Genomic DNA, 20,398 nt, shown 5'->3' on the forward strand with positions numbered 1-20,398 from the left:
TGGGCTCCTACCAGTGGCACTGCTGGGCATGGTCTTGTGGTGGCAGCGTCACCTAGGGCATCTGGTCAAACTTTGTCAGCCCTCTCACATGCCTTACGAAATACTGCCTGGCCCAGGTATTAATGGAACTGAGGCCAGAATAGTTCAGAAAGCTGGGTTCAATGCAGGAGGAGACTAAGGGGCATATGTATCCTCTCCATTTGCAATTCTCAAATAGCGATTTTTTGAGAATCACTATTTGAGAATTGTAAAACGGGATGGATTTAAAAATAAAGATCACAGAAATTTTGCGATTTCTTAAAAAATTCCGTACTGGAGATTAGCAAATTGCGAAATCGCAATTAAGGAATACCTTCCCATTCATTCCTATGGGCCAGGAGGCCCATCGCAATGAATGGGAAGTCCTTCTCAATTTGCTAATCGCTATTTGCTAATCGCAAATTGAGAATATTTTCAAAGGTGCAAGGGTGTCGTGATGACACCCTGATGCACCCCTGAAATGTGCATGTGTGCGCATATGGCATGTATGTGCACCACATGGCACTTTGAAATATGCAAAAAAGTGCATATGTCAAAGAAATCGCAACTTAAAGCTGGTGGTAATTTGCGATTTCTTAAGGAGAAATCGCACAACTTGGGTGAGTGTTACATTGCATTTAAGAAATCGCTATTTGCAATTTCTTAAATGCTTACGCAAACTTAAGAAATCGCAAATTTAGTGATTCAAGATTGCGAGGCTGAAATGCCTCACACATCTCCTTTTGCGATTTTGTATTCGCAAACGCTGTTTTTTTGCAATTCGCAGCGTTTGCGAAGACAAAGTCCTTGGATACATATGCCCCTAAGCCCCATAGCTCATTCCAACCCATTTCACCAGGAGGTGTGGCATACAAACTCTAAATGAAGCCACTACCTAGCAGCCTTAAAGTAAAGATCCCAAGTGCTGCTGGGGATGCAATCTTGCTATGGCAGGTGCTACTAGTGAACAAGGAACTACTCAGAGGGAACACCAGAGCACTGTACACGTAATGAAACTTCAAACGTCCAGCGCTGACCACCACCAACTCCCTCACCCCAGCTCAGAGAACCCCATTCTAGAAGTCGGCTTGCATTGGAATAAACTTCTGAGGATCAATTTTGTAAAATTAAGTCCCTACCCTATATTGCATCTTCTAAAAGGTGGACCTGAAATCCATTTGCAAACATTCAACCCACAGGAGAGCCCCTCTGAGGAAACCTTGATCACCCTTATAAGTTCTCATAAATCAGCACAGACAATAATTCAGTTCAACACTTTATTTTACAGTTATGTGAATCTGTGAAGTGAGACCAGGTCTGGCCACCAAAGATTTCCTCCAAGAGGCGTCCTGTGGGAGGAGCGTCGCCTACAAGAAAACAAGAGGAAGAAAGTGAGCGAGGACAGCTACGGCCACCAGAGATGTTGACGCATCCAAAATAAGAAGACTACAGATTCTTGCAAAGTAAATTCCACCCTCAGCTGTAAATCAAACAAGTAGGATTACTCCTTCAACCTACAGTGGAGAGAAGGCCCTCACAAGCACACCAGAAGATGAAAGGGAAAAGCAACAGCCTTACTAGTGCCATTCCACAACCGAGAAAGCAGCAATACAAACCATTGTTAAATCTGATCACATGTAATACACTATTGCATGTTACATATACATTAACTAATCCATAACTTACCTTTCATAGTGCAAAATGGATTCAAACACAGGCTTCCTACAGCAGATTGGACAACTGAGCAACACCAGGCCAGCTGCAGAAGGATGCTCCGAGGCTGTGGAAAACAGCAACACATTAGGATCAGAAACTACTATGTACTCGGTTCAGGTTCAGAGTGCAATAATTGGTACAAAGCTTGGCAGAAAAACTAAATCAAGAGGGCGATTATCACGTACCAAGGGCCAGAGACTAGTCTTGAAGACACCGGCGTTTGCCCCACTCAAAGGGTGACACTCCTGGTTATAATATGGAATACATTTTACTGTGCAGTCTCAAGAAAGTCACTCTGAGGAGGGATGGGACGCTCTCGGATGCCAGAACTCGAGGAGAGAGATGAGACCAATCTCTTCCCAGTGGAAGAGATCTGCAGCCAGGTCACCCCTGGGCCCCTCCCCCACCCCACAAATGGCAGTACAAGCAGAATCTAATAAAAGGTGGAATATAAATTATATAAATGACAAGACAGGATAGAGCCTTGTGGGCGTTAGTAGCACTCGGCACCCAAAAAGGTTTGTATCAACATGTGATGCAAACCGACCTCAGCAGCCATCCCCACATGTGCACCATAGCTGGAGCGAGGAACCACCAGGCACCATTAGTAGCAATGTGCATGTGCCAGATGCAGCATATTAAGTTGAGACTACAACAAAGTTGCAATGAAGAGGTGCTTGCAAGGGAACATTAAGCTCCCCCAGCCCTACTGCAGCCGCCAATCTACCCCTCCCCCACATTATTCCCAACTCAACCCCACACCCACTTGAAAGAATATTTCACTCATATCTTGCTACTACTGAATGAAATGTTACAGGTTGGCGTTCCCCCATTTGATTAAAGCCAGTCAATATTATCTCTTTATACCAAACATTTGAGGCGTAGATTCAGGATTAATCCTGACAAAAGTTACCTTGGTTTTCTGCAAGTTCATAATTCCTCCTCCCTCCCATAGCTCCAAGACCCTTTTTAGGAACATGAAAATGCAATCCAGTTCAACAGACTGGTGTTTAATGGATCATTTTCTGGTAATAGTAATTTATTTATATTAATTGAGGTACATTGTATAAACTCTTGACTTGCCTTGAATACTGCAGCTAGAATTTGATCGGTGGCAAGTAGACATCTAGGCAGCTTCACCACCATCTGTGCTTCAGGGACTGGTGCAGCACGGAGACGCAGAAGGCTGCTTCCAAGGCAGTGGGAGATCTGTAAGAGAACAAGGACAAACTGGTACAAAGCACAAGTGGAGAAACAAATATCCTCATGTGGAAAATTGGACTAAAGATTTGAGCATATTGTACAAGCAATAAGACCTTCCAGTCTCAAAGGTAGCAGCTCTCTCTGCCACAATGGTTTCCCCTCCAGGGATTGGCGTAGTTTTCACTGCGAGATGCCTGAATAGAGGAGTTCTGTGCAGCCCTTGGGTGCCAAAATTCAGGCTATCTCGAGAGAGGCGACAGACCAGAGCCAATCTCTGCCACCTCTCAGTTGACATCAGCACTACAGCCGGTTCCCCATATGGTCATCCCCCGCCCTATATAATATGGATGGCCACATGGGGCCCCGGCTGTAGTGCTGAGGTCGGGCTTAAAAAAAAAGCCACTTTTTTAAAATTTAGTCATCACAAAAGAAATAGAAGTAAGAAATAAGAACGTAGAGAAAGTTGGAATACAGATGATAGGGAAAAAGAAGAGACTGGATAATTGCTGTAAAACAATACGAAACTTCTGTTGGTACTCAGTGGGTATCGGATACCCAGCTTAGTGGTACTCAACCAATTATTCTGCGTCTAAAGACAGATGCAGAACAGACTTTTGCTCACCATACCTCATGGGAAACTAGAACAAGATTTGTATAGCACAGCCAATCACCCACAGGGTAACCAAGCGCTAAGTTACAGGCTGCTTGGATGGCTTCAGTTGAAGAACCAGGTCTAGACTACAATTCTGAACTCCTGATGAGGGGGTGAAGTCCGACATGAACGGGGAGACTGTTCCAGAACTTTGCGGCGAGGTAGGAGACGGAGCGTCCTCCACTGTTGCTTCGGCAGACGTGAGGGGTGTAAGCGAACGAGGCAGATCACAGGAGTCTGGCGGGTTGGTGGAAGCTCATGCTTTGGTTGATGTACGCTGGTCCTTGGTTGTGCAGCACTTGAGGCTCGAGTCAGAAACGTAAATTAGCATCTCTTGTGTACGGGGAGCCAGAAGAGTTTATTCAGGTGAGGAGTGATGCGAGTCCGTAAGGGGAGATAGGAGTGTGGCCGCAGAGTTCAGAATGGTCTGCAGTCTCTTTAGGCGGTGGGGTAATTCCTGCAGCCGATGACTAGGGCTTGAGTCACTGCCTGGTGGAGTTGGAGTAATTTGAAGATTTTTCAGAGCATGCGCAGCGTAAGGAAGGATTAGTTACTTACCTGTAATCCTAGTTCTCTTCCAAGCATTAGAATATTCCCGCCCATGTGCGGGATCTCGGAAACAGTATATTATATGTGCCCCACATATATATATCCATACATATATACCTATATGTATACACAAGCAATTGCAGCCCCTAAACCCTAGAGCTGAACCATGCTGTAAGTAATTTCCACTACACATAAGAAAATAGCATTATAAACATGAGAAACAACATTATAACTTGTTTGGAAACTGTTTTAATGCTTAGAAAACAGCAGAAATTCTTAGAAACACTGAAAGCATAGGAAGCTCCCAGGCTGCATTGCAAATACCCAGTCCAAAAAGACTGAAAAGCTAACTCATAGCTGCATAGCAAAAAACTGACACTGTGCCTTTAAGGCACACCTGACCCCCCCACCTTCCCATCATGCCTCAGGGGTGGCAGTTAGGTCAGTTGTTCTTTGCGGAGACTGAAAAGTCATGGCACAAAGAAAAATAATAACCTCTGAAAACTAACACACCTTTGCCCGGGGAGGCGGGAGGGTTGCTTATGACTTTGATGAGGATACCCCTGGAAGAGAACTAGGATTACAGGTAAGTAACTAATCCTTCTCTTCCAGGGGATCCTCATCAATAGTCATAAGCATTAGAATAGAATAGCGAGCCTCACCTCATCCCCCTGCGGGCAAAGGAAAGAAAAACAGAGAAGGAACAGTATGCTTAGATAGACCCGGCTACCCAAACAGGTTCCTCAAGGAAGCTTGGCCTACTTGGGCATCCGCCCTGGAATCGGATTCGAGGCAGTAGTGCCTGGTAAAGGTGTGGACCGATTTCCAAGTGGCCGCCTTGCAGATCTCTGCCATTGGAACGTCATGCAAGAAAGCTACTGTGGCCGCTTTCCCCCTAGTAGAATGAGCCTTAGGGGCCAAAGATAAGGGCCGTTTCGCCAGCTGGTAGGCTAGGGTAATGCAGGAAACAATCCATCTGGAAATGGATCGCTTAGCCGCTGGGAAGCCTGTTCTCATGGCGCCATAGTTGACAAACAGCTGATCCGTCTTCCTAATGCTTCTGGTACTGGCCAGATAGAATTTAAGTACCCTCTTGAGGTCTAAGGAGTGGAGCGACCGCTCAGCCGGGGTCGCTGGATTCGGGAAGAAGGATGGCAGAGAAATGGACTGATTAATATGAAAATCAGACACTACCTTAGGGAGAAAGGATGGATGTGCCCTTAAGACCACTTTGTGCTGGTGAAAAACTGTGTACGGTTCTTTAGTACACAGAGCCTGGATTTCGCTTACTCTGCGTGCCGATGTAATGGCTACCAGAAAAGCGACCTTCCATGACAGATGCTGTGAAGATTTGTGGATCGGCTCAAAAGGTGGGCCCATCAACTTGGATAACACTAAGTTCAACACCCACGGAGGCGAAGGGTTTCGAACAGGGGGGTAAACTTTTTTCAACCCCTGCAAGAAGTCCTTGACCACCTGCATCTGGAAAAAAGAAGGTTGACTTGGAGACCTCCTGTAAGCTGTAATGGCAGACAAATGGACCCTGATGGATGCATACTTCAAGCCTGATCTAGCTAAGTGAAGGAGGTACGGAAGGATGACGTCCTCCTGCCCCTTTGTAGGATCATGGTGATTCTCCCTACACCAAATGAAGAACCTCTTCCACTTAAACGCATAAGACGCTCTCGTGGAGGGTCGCTTTGCTTCCTTGAGAATATGCATGCAGTCGGGCGGTAGACCTAAATGTCCGTATTGCAGGACCTCAGGAGCCATGCTGTTAAGTTCAGTGAGGGAAGGTTGGGATGCAGAATCCTCCCACCCATCTTAGACAGCAAGTCCGGCCTGCAAGGCAGCCGCCTGTGAGGTCGAACTGAGAGATGAAGAAGGTCCGGGTACCACCACTGGCGCAGCCAGTCCGGAGCTATGAGGATCATCTTCATGTCGGATCTGAGCAGCTTGGATACCACCTTCGGAATCAGAGGCAGGGGCGGAAAGGCGTAGGCAAATGTCCCTGACCAGTCCATCAAAAGAGCATTCCCCCTGGTCCCTGGACGGTGGAATCTGGACGCGAAGGCGTGGCATTTTGAATTTGTCGCCGTCTGCAAACAGATCGATGTCTGGACGACTCCACCAACGGAACAGGTCCGCCACCACGTCGTCGTGCAGCACCCAGTCGGGCTGATCTTCGAAGTGCCTGCTGAGTGCGTCTGCCTTGATATTCAACTCCCCTGGAAGGTGTACTGCCACCACCGAGAGGTTCCGGGCGAGCAGCCAGTGCCAGATCGCCTGCGCCTCCAGGGAGAGGGGGCGTGACAGAGTCCCGCCCTGTTTGTTCAGGTAAAACATGGTCGTGGTGTTGTCGGTCTGCACCAGGACTGAGCCGGTCTCGATTGCTGGGAGGAACGCCTTTAGAGCAAGGTGGACTGCTCGAAGCTCTAGCATATTTATGTGGTAGCCCTGTTCTTTTGCAGACCACTGACCTTGTATTTGGAGGCACCCCATGTGGGCCCCCCATCCTTGTAGCGATGCGTCTGTCACCACCGATTGCACCGGAAGTGGCTGGTGAAACGGGACTCCCACCAACAGATTGTCCTGACGAGTCCACCATGCTAGGGAAGATTTCGCTACCTGGGAGAGAGAGATTCGATCTCCCCAACAGCCTGTGGACTGATCCCATTGGTCCTCCAGAGCCTGCTGCAAAGGTCTCATTCGCAGTCTGGCGTGGGGAATTAGAAAAATGCAGGACGCCATGGAACCCAGCAGAGATGCTACCTGCCGAGCTGACGGCCTCCGCATCTGCTGCATAAGCCTGCATTTCCTCTTCATTGAAGATAATCTCTCCTCCGAAGGATACGCTCTTCCCACGCTTGTGTCCAGAACGGAGCCAAGGTAGTGGATGGACTGAGTGGGCTGCTGCACGGACTTTGCCATGTTGACGTGAAGGCCGAGAGCGTGCAACTGTCTCAGACAGGTCTGGAAGTCTTTCTTCACCCGCTGCTGGGATGTAGCCTTCAGCAACCAGTCGTCTAGGTACGGGTAGACGAAGAGACCCTGCTTGTGTAGGCAGGCCGCCACCACTGCCATACATTTGGTGAAGACTCACGGAGCCGACTTGAGTCCGAATGGGAGGACTTTGTACTGGTAGTGCTTGCTTCCAACCACAAACCGCAGGTACCTGCGGTGATGTTTCGCTATTGCAATGTGAAAGTACGCATCTTGGAGGTCCACCGAACACATCCAATCTCCGACTTGTAGATGTGGACATATTTGGTGAAGCGCCAACATACGGAACTTCTCCTTGACAATGACTGTTTAGGAGACGAAGGTCCAGAATCGGCCGAAACTTGTGCTCTTGATCTTTCTTGGGCACCAGGAAGTACCAGGAGTACACTCCTTTTCCGACCTGCGAAGGAGGAACCCTTTCTATGGCTTGTTTTTGCAGAAGGGCCCTCACCTCCTGCTCGAGCAGCTTCAGGTGGTGAGGACGGGACCTCTTTGGCGGGATGTCTCTGGGACGCGCTCGAAAACGTAGCGCATATCCATGACGCAGTATATTCAGCACCCAGCGATCTTTTGTGATGCTGTCCCACTCTGCTAGATGTTGTGACGCACTTCCTCCCACTGGAGTGGGCAACGGCCGTAGAGGAAGCCACAGCTCATGACTTTCCTCCTCTTGTGGTAGTAGAGGACTGTTGCTGGTGTCCACCTCTGCCCCTGCCAGACTTTCCGCCTCGAAACTGGGTTTTCCCTTGGGGCTTGCTCTGAGACCACTGAGGGGTTTGAACCCTCTGTTGAGGCCCCTTGCGTTGGGTGGGTCGAAAACGGCGCTTGAATTCCTTTTTCTTCTCCAAGCCCACGGCTTTGAGGGTGTCCAGCTCAGTTTTCATGCGCCCCATCTCCTCATCCGTGTGAGTGCCGAAGAGGGAGTTGCCAGAGAACGGGAGGTTTAAAATCCGTTGCTGTGCGTCTGGCTTGAGCCCTGTCAGTCGCAACCAGGACGACCTCCTGGCGCAGACGCCGTGTGTGTAAGAGTGGGCTGAGATTAGCGCACCATCCGCCGCTGTGCTAATCGACTGATTAGCCACCAGAGCCCCTTCAGTAACAATCTCCTCAAAGTCCTTTTGGTCCTCCTTGGGGAGCTTGGACTTGAAACGCTCCAGCGAGTCCCAGAGAGCCCTGTCGTACCTGCCCAGAAGCGCCGCCGCGCTGGAGATTTTGAGGGCCGCCGCCGCAGAAGAGCAGGCCCTGCGTCCCCATGAGTCCTGGGTTCTGCTCTCCTTATCTGGAGGGACGGAAAAGGAGGCAGACGCCGTCTGACCCTTTCTTGCAGCTGCCACTATGACAGTCCGCAGGCGGGTATGTCTTCACAAAGACGGGGTCAGAGGTAGCTGGCTTGTATTTTTTCAGGATCCGAGCCGGAACAGCTTTGACGGTCGCCGGGGTGAGAAAGGTGTCCATGACTGGTTCCATGATTCCTGGGACCAAAGGCAGCAGCGGACGAGAGGCAGACTTTTGGTGAAGTGTTTCAAAAATCACCGACGTGGTGACTTGGGGGACTGACATCTCAATCCCCAGCTTCTGTGCTCCCCGCTGCAACACCTCCTGGTAGGTGTTGATGTCGTCTATGGGAGAGACCCTGGACACTGGGCTGCCCGAGAGCGTGGGTGAATAGTCCTTGATGGATGACCTGGAGGACGAGGAAGAGGACGATGGAGTCCTTCTCCTCTTCCGGCGATGATCACGAGCCCGTGACCCAGGTGAACGCTCCTTCCGTCTGGGGGAGCGCGATCTGCGTCGCCTGTCGTCCGGCGATCTCTGACGCGCTGGCCTGGGGGGACTAGCTCTGTCCACAGCCGCCACCAGCCGTTGCAGCGGAGAATCATGCACTGGACTGATGTATTCCCGCATCCTCCTTGTAGGCCCTGAGTCCTGCCAATGATGTGCTGGCAGCAGCCATCTGGGCGACAGATTAATTGTCTGAGTCTGAGGAGAAGACCTACGGGGTTGAACTGCAGGTTCTCGTGGATTTGCCGGTCGTGGAGAGGCCCCTGAGTGGGAGGAGGAATGGCGAGACGCCGACTGTCACCAGGACCACCGACCTGTCCGAGGCCTGTCTCGACGTCGAGCGCGGTCTTGACGTCGATCCGTGGTGTCGTCTCCTTTCTCGCCGGGACTCGACGTCGAACGACGCCTCGATGTGGACCGGCGGCCATGTTCAGTGGGCGAAGCATGCCGCCTCGACGTCGAACGGCGATGTGAATCCGACGACGGAGGCCCTCTCTCCCTCGACGCCGAACGCCGCGGGGACGCCGGCGGAGATGCTGCCACTCGACGTCGACACGGATGCCAACCTCGACACCGAACGCCGCTTGGAGGACGACGGCGGAGGATCCTGTTGTCTCGACGTCGAACGCCGATGGAGCCTCGACGACGGAGGGGTGACACTCCGACGCCGGTCGTCGCCTGGTTGACGACGGCGGAGGGTCCATGCTCCTCGACGCCGATCGACGTCGAGATGTCGACGGCGGAGGGTCCCTGCTCCTCGATGCCGAACGCCGCTGGGTTGGCGACGGCGGAGGCTCTCTGCTCCTCAACGCCGATCGTCGCCTGGTTGACAACGGCGGAGGTTCCCTGCTCCTCGACGCCGATCGTCGCCGGGTTGACGACGGCGGAGGGGTGGTGTCTCTTGACGCCGAACGTCGCCGGGTTGACGACAGCGGAGAGGCTCTGGATCTCGACGCCGAGTTGACGATGGCGGTCTGGACTTCGACGTCGACGACGTACCTGCTCTCGACGGCGAGCCCGCTGTCGAAAGCCTCTTTTTCGAAACACGACCTACCGGAACATCTTTTCTCAGCGCCGAGCCCGACGCTGAGGCGGAAGGACGAGAGGACTTGCTTCTAGATGAATCTCTATGCCTCTTGGAGCCCTTCCTCACCGGAGATCGGCCTCTGGATGGTTGTGCCAGGCCATAAACACGAATTCGCTCAGTCCTTCAAAGTTCTTTTGGACAGGCTCTGGCAGTGAGTACAAGTCTTGGAATCATGATCCTCCGGTAGACACAGGATACAGACCCTATGAGAGTCAGTCCTGGCCTTCTTCTTGCCACAGGCAGGGCAAGGATCGAAAAGAGAAGGCATTTTAAGATGGAAAAAATGCCCAAAAATGCCTAAAAAAAGGCAGCCTCTTACTGACTTGGATGTAAAACGTCGAAGTAAGGGAAAAAACAGTTGAAAAACAGACAAAATTTTCTGACAAACTCAGAAAAAAAGTGGAGCTCTGTTGCCAGGATCCTTCCAGAAGGAGCCGGAAAGAACAACTGACCTAACTGCCACCCCTGAGGCATGATGGGAAGGTGGGGGTCAGGTGTGCCTTAAAGGCACGGTGTCAGTTTTTTGCTATGCAGCTATGAGTTAGCTTTTCAGTCTTTTTAGACTGGGTATTTGCAATGCAGCCTGGGAGCTTCCTATGCTTTGTGTTTTCTAAGAATTTCTGCTGTTTTCTAAGCATTAAAACAGTTTCCAAACAAGTTATAATGTTGTTTCTCATGTTTATAATGCTATTTTCTTATGTGTAGTGGAAATTACTTACAGCATGGTTCAGCTCTAGGGTTTAGGGGCTGCAATTGCTTGTGTATACATATAGGTATATATGTATGGATATATATATGTGGGGCACATATAATATACTGTTTCCGGGATCCCGCACATGGGCGGGAATATTCTAATGCTTATGACTTTGATGAGGATCCCCTGGAGGAGAAGCAGGCGGAGGATACAGATTTACATTCTCCATGGTGCGTTTGCCGTCGAAGATGGTGCTGAGGTTTCAGGCATGGTCCGGGAGGGTGGGAGAAGGTCCCAATTCTGCTAGCCACCAGGAATCAGTCCACAGGGAGGCGTTACCAACAATTCAGTCTCAACTGTGGAGCTTGAGGCAGTGAAGCATCCAGTTGGAAGGTAACAGCTTAAATGCTGGACCATGCACCCTTAATTGGCACATATAAGCAGTTCACATGAGCGTTCCAAGTTCATTATATGGTCATTCGCAGGGAGCCCGGCAAATTCCATTTCCAGGTAATAGCCAGAAACATCCATGGCTTTGTTAGCATCCCCATATAAAATTCTAGCCTCATCCTCAGTGTGAAATGACAACCCACAAGTGTAGTAAAAGGGCCCCAATGTTTTCCACGAGCAACTGTTTAAGCGTACCAGGATTTTTTTGTAAACATGGTCCTTAAAATCAAAGGCAGCTTTTCAAAACTTCAATCTCCCTTAAGCAAGCCTTGAAAAATGTGGTGCATGTTAAAGTCTACTTGAGTCGAGGATGTGGCCTAACAGCTAGGGCAGTCGATTTCAAATCTGGGGATCCGGGTTTGAGTCCGAGCAAGGATGCTCAATATCCTGCAATTCTGGGCAAATCACGTTATCGCCCACTGCCTATCAAAAATGAAGGTGTCCTTGTGTCATGCAACTAGTGCTCATGTAAAGTGCTCCTCTTTGGGTAAAGTTAGCACAAACAAAAAACAAAAAAAAACTTAATTCACCCCACGAAAGATTGCAGGTTACTACCTTTAGCATATAAAAGCTTATTGTAAAGGCCCCAGGAGCAAGGAGCCCATTGGCTACTGCCCTACACTCTCCTAAATTCAGTACTTAGGGTTCGCCAATGCCAGGAACTCCGATTAGTCTTCCTGGGAACAGAAGGACAAAGATCCAACACCTCACAAACTGAGGATTGACCACAAACTTGGCACAAAACCCTGCCTAACTACTGGAACCTGGACAATTGCAAAGTCTCGACATATCCAAAAGCTGTGCATCCTTTCCAGTGCTTTGGAGGACTGCCCGGCACTTGAACAGCCAGTCAGCATCTCCCTCAGGGTGTACAAGCCACCCCCTGCAACTACCGACCTCACTTGTCCAGTACTGCGAGGGTGAAGCTCACCAGGAAGAAGTCAATCAGCTCCAGGAGGTCAGATCTTTGCGCCTGCCAAGTTGAAACGCCAGCGGCCATGCAGCACAAATGCCCTGGGTACTGGAGCATTTGCTGCAATCAAGGCTTGCGTCTTTAGTCTGGGCACCACCGCAAAAGCAGACAAGGGGCTTCAGGATCACCGAGGCCTGCACCGAGAGGGTCCATACTGCTCCATTTGCTCACTAGGTCAATGCAAAGTGAGAGCCTCCATCTACAGTGGCCAGCTGGGCAAAACCCTTCTGCACTCAAGCCCCCCACACAGGTTCACAGAAAAAGACTGCTTTCCTGTGCTCCAGAGACCCTCGAGAGCAGAGCCCCCCTTTGAGTTCTGCCAGACACATACCCAAGCACCCACCTGCACCCTTTATTGTAGGTACTTCACCATAGACTAACATGTATCAAGCACATGTACTCACCAAGGCAGGTAAACCCAGACTGCTGGTGCCATCTTCGACCTCAAGCCCCAAAAGGCATCCTCGAAAAGGATAATATTACTGCATTCAACGCTCATTCCTCAAAAGCATTATTCAGGTGTTTCTCTACAAAAAAAGCTATAGCTTCGCAACAGTTTCCAATCTTGGTGCCTAAATTCATATAAAAATCTGTTCTAAATTGGTCTTGGATTTTCTCCTCTAGTCTGCCTCATTGGGATTCATTTACACCCTGTAAACCAATAAAAGGTAATCGGTACCGTGTGCAGGCTGTGCCCTTACATTGGCACTACCACATAAGCAAGCTTCCTACAGTCCCCATCTACAGCTCTGGCCTCAACAGGATGAATTGGCAACCCGAATAAGATAACTCCCTTCGAGCGCGGCAACCCCTGGCTTCTGAAAAGCAGGAGTGTATTTCATAGAACTGTTGTAGTAAAAGGGCCCCAAAGTTAAAGCTGCAGCGTAGTCTGGAATAAAGATTTAAGAATGCTGGGTATGGCCGTCAAAGCAAACTCCCACATACAATATTACACAGCGAGTGGGTCCGGCCATTAGAACCATCAAGTTGCTAATAATGCCCCAGAAGCCATCGCTAGAAGAGCACGGCATGGCAGGACGCCGGGCTCTCCCACCCCCATCAAATTAGTCAATTACCAAACCTTCCAATGGAAGCCACATACGTCTCCAATCTGTACCCACGAGGCGAGGTTAGTGGGAGGTTTGATTTTGCTACTGAACTTGCATTCCAAATTAACCCCACTCCAAGAATAGAATGCACATGAATGTAGCTTCAAGGGGGTGTTTTAGGCGTTACACCACCATGGATGCATTTTTGGGCAATTAGTTGGGTACAGGGGCTTTGTCGGGTACGGTGAGGTGACGGATTTCACCAGGAATTTTTACCATACAGACAAAATTACTCTCCTTGGTTTCAAAAGTCTTCAGAAGTGTTGGTAAGATTACAAAACATGGTTTTCCCTCACTTAATTCCCACTGCCAATCTGCATTGCTCTTGCTTACCACTACACATTAGGCCCCTCTAACGCACCTTGCATAATCTATATCAAACGGTCATCGTGATTGTTATAAAGTCTAAAGACTGTCCAAGGAAGAGTTAGAGGTGGGGGCTTGCTTACATGGGTGGTATTTTGGTTGGTAAAACATTCTCCGATGAACACAGGAGCACAATGAAAGGCAGACTGAACAGTTTCCTTCATTGTATGTGGGAAACTTGACCCTCAAACCAGGAGGTGGAATGAATCATTCCCCGATCTGTTAATTCAAGAGTGATTGTCTAGCCCCGAAGAATTTAGACCTTAAACTGGTCTTGTTTTTTGGCTTTCTGGACTCCGGGTCACTGGATTCAAGCTAGCCTGGCTGATGAGGGGTGATTCCCGGAAACCGGTCCCAGGGCGCTTCTTTCCAGTCCAGGGAAGACCTGGCTCGGAAGGGACTGTTCCCTTGAGGCACGGGGTCAAGACTGATTTGCATATGACTGGGTCTAAACTGAAATGGCATGGTGAGCAAAAGAATGATGATTTAACCCAGATATCTTCACTGGGGTGAACGTTTGATTTGCTAAGCATTACAGCCACCATCTGGGTCTTCTGTTTTTTTTGGCTTAAATTTTACCATGGCAGAGTAAGATTTGGTTCTAATGCACCAAGTTCGGAGATAGACAGGTTCATCTATTGGCGGGGGAAAGAAAACACTAGAAGAAGCTATCCGAGCCCAAGTTACTCTGAGAATCCTCAATGTATAGTGCGATTGTGGCAGAAACTGCTTCTCTGGAAAACTGCAGTTCAATGTCCACAGGCAAGACCTGCTCGGGAACCAGCAGGTGACTCCACGACCAGGACTTCCATCAAAGGACTGGCAGCCACGAAAACTTGGAATTGCTAACGCAAACTGTACCATGGTGTACAGACTGGTTACACTGCACCTCTGCCAACAACCTAAAATAGAGAAGAACAAAGTTAAAGAAAACTGAAGCATTAAATGCACACAACTCAATATGGGGGGGGGGGGGGGGTGAAAAGGAGCCCACACAAATTAAGATTGGAATTTAACTTCAGGTTAAGTCTGAAAACAATTCAACAGTCCCATCAGAGAGCCAAAGCCACAGCTGCGCCCACCACACTGAAGACCATCTTACAGCCGATCACAGAGGCTAGAGGGCAAAATACCATCCGCTACAACCCCACCACTTGCAACGGTGGACTGTACTCACGGATAGGCCTGAGAAAGAACCAGCTACAAGCCTGTATGGAAACAAAAACAGACATTACAAGGCACTCCATCTGTGAAGGAAAGACATGGAACCGCCACACTGAGCTCCTACAGAAACCCACGACCACCCTCTCAGAGAAATGTGCTCCCTACAAAAACAAACTACCAAAAGTGTTCTCTTGTACTGGCCCAAAGCTGAAAAAACGCCGAAAAAAACAATGTTTATCAACAGCCCCTAAAACTGAAGGCATCAAACTGATGTTGCAGCTGCCAACCCAAGAGACGTAGCGAACACCAACCGCTGCCGAAAACCATTCAGGGTACCATCAGCCAAACCCACAACCGCTTCCCACCCTTGAGGCGCCTCGCCCACAACCAGAAATGACACCGAACTCGAAGCAGTCAGTCCCCTTTGATGAAGGACCTTGCCGAAGCTCCCCACCCTCCTCGCTGCCTTTTAAGAAGCTAACATAGCGGTCTTACCTTGTAGCCAGGATCACGGGCTTCGAGAATTACCTGGGGAACGAAACACAACAAATGGCGTCACTGCACAATATAGTATGGAACGGACTTTAATGTAGGCTGCCAAAAGCAGCACAAAATATTCCAATCTTAAAACCCAAGTTCTATGAAAAAAAGCTTCCCTCTTCAACAGTACCAACATGCATTGCAAACTCAAAGAAAGCACCCTTTCCGTTTCCATCAGACGCATTTCAGAACACCGCCGAGATTCATACTTCCCCTTGGGAGACTCGCAGCTGCGCTGAAAGATAGAAACACTTAAGAAAACGGCCAGGACTGAAATGAATAACAGTAGAACGCAAGTGTATACGTTTTGCTCAGAACAAATTAACATTTACTTGCAATACGAATAAAAGACAAGCTCGAGAAAACCGGAGTAATCAATTCAAATTGAATTACAGCCTCTCAAAGGTAAACGTAACCTCGACAAAGTATTGAAAATGACAAAAAGAAGTACAAAATAACAAGATTAAAAAAAAAATACCTCAAATAAATACTCCACCAACGCTCGTCACCCACCTCCGAAAAACCGCTCCCGTCTTCACCATCCACCCTCCACCCGCGCTCTCCTGCGATAGAACGTGAGCGTCAGAGTCCAAAACTGCAAAACAAACACGTTAGACACCAAATTCACCCGGGAACGTTCGGTGAATAACAGAACTCAATAACATCGATAAAAAATAAACTGTAAAAGCACAAAAATAATATAGAGAACCACGTTCAAGTCCAAAGTAAACAACACAACCTCGATCTCAACTTGCATAACAAAACAATTTACCACAAGACGGCAGCGGAGTTTAAATCCATAGTGCAGGTGAGACGCGTGGTCACGTGCTCACCTTTGGACAAATCAGAGGCTCTCCGATAAGTACAAGTCACGCCTATCCCAGTCACGTGACAGTCTCCTGGCCAATCCAAGGCTTCCCAGAGATCTTGGCGGGAGCGAGGATGAGGCAGGTGGGAGCTCGATGGGATGGAGCCAGGTGACCCATCCAGGTGTCACTGATTGGCTCCTGAGTGAGAGCGGGGACTGTGATTGGCCAAGTGGTATTCGGGTGATGGTGCAGCGGTGTCTTCAGCTCCCGGAGGCTTCTGGGTACCAGAGGGTGGGCAAGGAACAACCCCGAAGTGGAATTCTCTCTGGTCGGAGTAGGCTGGCCTTATCACTATGGGCCTTTTACGGGGTCTGTGTAGGGGAAGTAGTCCATGTGTAGGGTGAGAATATAGGAAAGTGGAGGAACGGGTTAGGGTTGTGACCTGCCTTTATTTCAGCGGCCCTGGCTCTCCTGGACTTTTCTTTGACGATCTGATGCATTCTGGGAGTTGCAGTCTTTGTTCACCTGCATTGCACAATCTGAACGTGGCGGGATAACCAGCTTTGTAAATGGAAAAGCTAGGCCTGCATTCATGGGTGGCTGACCCGGACGGAGAGGTCAGGTTTAGAAATATCTGTTATTTGATCGAGGTTTTGTTTCAGAACGGGGACCTCAAATCCCAGACAAAATTTGTTCACATTCCAAAACAAGTTTTAAGGTTGACACAAGACACGCACTTGCAACAATGCTCTTTCGGTGATGGCGTCCAATTACAAAGCAGGGACACTAGTGCCTTAAAAGGGTAGGTACGGACTACCTGCTCTTCATCAATTTGAAAGGGAAGTACCAGCACTGATGCATTTCTTGTAATAGGAGAATACGGGCACTGATGCATTACTTGTAATGGGAGAGTACCAACACTGATGTATTGTACCAGCACTGGTGCATTACTTGTAATGGGAGAGTACCAACACTGATGCATTACTTGTAATAGCAGAGTACCAGCACAGGTGCATTACTTGTAATAGAAGAGTACGGGCACTGATGCTTTACTTGTAATAGAAGAGTACGGGCACTGATGCATTACTTCTAATGGGAGAGTACCAGCACCGGTGCATTACTTGTAATGAGAGAGTACAGATACTTCTTGGTAGCAATCTGGCCTTTTGGGTAGTGAGTGCCTTAATTTCTACATGTACTTCTTTATTTCCATTTTCAGCAATGGCCCTAGAGCGCCCCTCATTCCAGTACTGTGACTCCTTCGCTGATCTGCGCGTGCACTGCAACATTCTCCCACGGTACCTCGCGCCCTTTCAATATTCACTCCTGGTCTCACGCACAACTCTACTAAACTTCCCAAGTCCTGACATAGTATCCCTGACCCATCAGCTGTTCCAGTACTGGGACCGGCATACCTGCCAGTCCAGTGCTGGAACCCCGCCCTCCTTCACCACCACTACTTCTGCTCCCACCAGTGCACCGCAGTACTGACCTGCAGAACCGGGTACCATTCTGGAATTGGCACCATTAACAAAGAAATCCATACATTGGAGGCCATCAACTACCATAAATGCATGCGTAAAAAACAAAACGGGAAACTACTCCACCCCAAAAAATTTTAACTCGCTACAACACATTATTTTCATAAATTTATAGTGCTAAAAATCGCCCCTCGGCCTGGCTCCAAGGCTTGTTGAATCCATGGTGGGCTCTGTGTGTGACCGCGGACCCAAGGTTTGTTTTAGGATGCAAAATGACATTTTTGACTATCGACATTGATTTCACTAAGCCACACCACCATCTCCTTCGAACGATTCCTTAATCCAGAGTTCCTTGTTGGTTCTGTCCCTGCGCCTTTCGGTGCGGACCCACCTCTGCCGCGCGCTCCTTCAAATATAACTCACCAGAGGATGGAGGGCAGTTCTATGGCTTTTCGGTATACTCCTTCTTGTGTGTTCGTTCCTCTCCTGAAGCATGGGTGCATTACCCATGTCCTTCCACCGCTCTCTTTTTCAGGCTCTACTTTTTTTGGGGAGGTTTTCCGCAGTGTCCCTTGTGTACTTCTACCTCCTCTGTGGTCCTCCTGCCCACAGACCCTTCGCTGTCTGTCGTGCTGTCCCCACCAAACGAAATCCCTCTGTTGTTCATGTTGCCCCCTCCTGCCAATGATTGTGTTGCCACATCTCTCACGCCAGGCGCGTCACGTGGTCCTTAAAGACCATATGCATATTTACATACCGTTCTAAACTTGTTACTGAGGCGTAGTTTTTTATCTGGTTCCAGTACCCCCTGGGCCCCTACTCTGCCTGTTCCTTACATTTGTATTTTATATTTACTGCCGTAGTGTGAGAATGCATTTCATGAAAAGGAATATAAAGTAGGGTTGCCAAAAGAAAAATGCCAGCCATGTGTAGTTTAAAGTACCCGCAAAGACCTCCTTTTGACACTAAATAGGGTTATACATTTAAAAAAGTCTGTATTCATTTGTAATGTGACTTCTCTGTCTTTCTTCCCTTTAATTATCAATCCTGGATCATTCAGGCAGCAATTAAAAGTGCTTTCTGTTTATATTTGCTGTTCGAAGTATGCACAGATAAGTGCTCAAAATACGGCTTTAGGTGACTGCTTATTTTTGTTCCGTCCTGGACATCAAATTAGTAAGCTAGCAACCCTAATCATAAGACTGGAAGTCTGTTGCAGGATCAGCACATTATTCATTTCCTCACCCTTGATCCCTGATTAATGCCATAATGGCAATAGTTTAACTTATATCTGAAACCCTACACTGCCGTCAATAACATGCTGAGTTACTTCAAGTGTTTGGGAATGCACCCTGCATTCAAACAACTCACTCCTCATTCTCGCCCTTCACTTTCACGCTCACCCTGCACTCACAGCGATCACAATACACTTGTGCGGGGAACAACCTTTACAACGCAACTTTTACAACGCACTACACTTACAATGCATTTTTTACAACGCACAATCCATTACAACGCATGACATTACAACGCATGACACTACAACGCATTTTTAAAAACTACCTTTACAACGCATTCCATTACAACGCATACTACCATTACAACGCATACCATTACAACGCATAATATAGTAATTTTTACCCCTATACTATCCAACACTTACCCTACTGTTGCCCCCCCTGGAGTTAGAATAGTAATTTTTACCCCTATACTATCCAACACTTTCCCTACTGTTGCACCCCCTGGAGTTAGAATAGTAATTTTTACCCCTATACTATCCAACACTTACCCTACTGTTGCACCCCCTGGAGTTAGAATAGTAATTTTTACCCCTATACTATCCAACACTTACCCTACTGTTGCACCCCCTGGAGTTAGAATAGTAATTTTTACCCCTATACTATCCAACACTTACCCTACTGTTGCACCCCCTGGAGTTAGAATAATAATTTTTACCCCTATACTATCCAACACTTACCCTACTGTTGCACCCCCTGGAGTTAGAATAGTAATTTTTACCCCTATACTATCCAACACTTACCCTACTGTTGCACCCCCTGGAGTTAGAATAGTAATTTTTACCCCTATACTATCCAACACTTACCTTACTGTTGCACCCCCTGGAGTTAGAATAGTAATTTTTAACCCTATACTATCCAACACTTATCCTACTGTTGCACCCCCTGGAGTTAGAATAGTAATTTTTACCCCTATACTATCTAATACTTACCTTAAATGCAATTTAATATTATGCGTTGTAATGGTATGCGTTGTAAAGGTAGTATGCGTTGTAATGGAAATGCGTTGTAAAGGTAGTTTTTAAAAATGCGTTGTAGTGTCCTGCGTTGTAATGTCATGCGTTGTAATGGATTGTGCGTTGTAAAAAATGCGTTGTAAGTGCATGCGTTTTAAAAGTGTGCGTTGTAACGACATACATCCCACTTGTGCTGTTCACCCTCTACATCACCCTGCAGTCACATGAGCACACTACTCACCCAGCATTCATGTGACACTTCACTCGCCTGTCCCCCTCACTGCTCAATCTGCAATCTCACTCAAACAAGCCCATCACTAACTATGCATTAATTCGTCCCACTCTGCACTTACACCCGCACCCAAATTCATATGGTCACCTCACTCACCCTGCAGTCACTCCTCTAACCCTGCTCTCACAGTCTCAATACTCACCGTGCACTCACAAGGGCACTCCTGCCACCAACACAGCACAGAAGGTTAATGTGCCTGCTACAAAGAACGTGTACCATGCAGATCACAGAACTGAGTGTGAGTAAACTATGAGTA

The 20,398-nt window shown here is 48.3% G+C and overlaps 1 protein-coding gene across 1 annotated transcript; it reads right to left on the reverse strand.

Moving 5' to 3' along the window:
• Positions 1–1,287: 1,287 nt before the first annotated feature.
• LOC146772262 (uncharacterized) lies at positions 1,288–14,556 on the reverse strand. The gene is made up of 4 exons (XM_085636985.1): positions 14,290–14,556; positions 2,818–2,943; positions 1,705–1,798; positions 1,288–1,385 (listed from the first exon to the last, which is right to left on the reverse strand). The coding sequence occupies exons 1-4, from the start codon at positions 14,542–14,544 to the stop codon at positions 1,288–1,290; spliced, it is 573 nt and encodes a 190-aa protein (XP_085493111.1). The 5' UTR covers positions 14,545–14,556.
• Between the last annotated feature and the right edge of the window lie 5,842 nt (positions 14,557–20,398).

Source organism: Triturus cristatus, chromosome 12 (assembly GCF_964204655.1).
Source record: "Triturus cristatus chromosome 12, aTriCri1.1, whole genome shotgun sequence".
NCBI lineage: Eukaryota > Metazoa > Chordata > Amphibia > Caudata > Salamandridae > Triturus > Triturus cristatus.

What these genes read in the sequence shown, in the direction of transcription:
- LOC146772262 (XM_085636985.1), bottom strand. Translation starts at nt 14,544, where the DNA reads ATGCTTCAGTTTTCTTTAACTTTGTTCTTCTCTATTTTAGGTTGTTGG. An exon ending in ATACATTGAGGATTCTCAGA is followed by an intron (nt 2,944 to 14,289) that starts GTAACTTGGGCT and finishes GTTCTCTTACAG; the next exon opens with ATCTCCCACTGCCTTGGAAG. An exon ending in TCCATTTTGCACTATGAAAG is followed by an intron (nt 1,386 to 1,704) that starts GTAAGTTATGGA and finishes GTTTTCTTGTAG; the next exon opens with GCGACGCTCCTCCCACAGGA.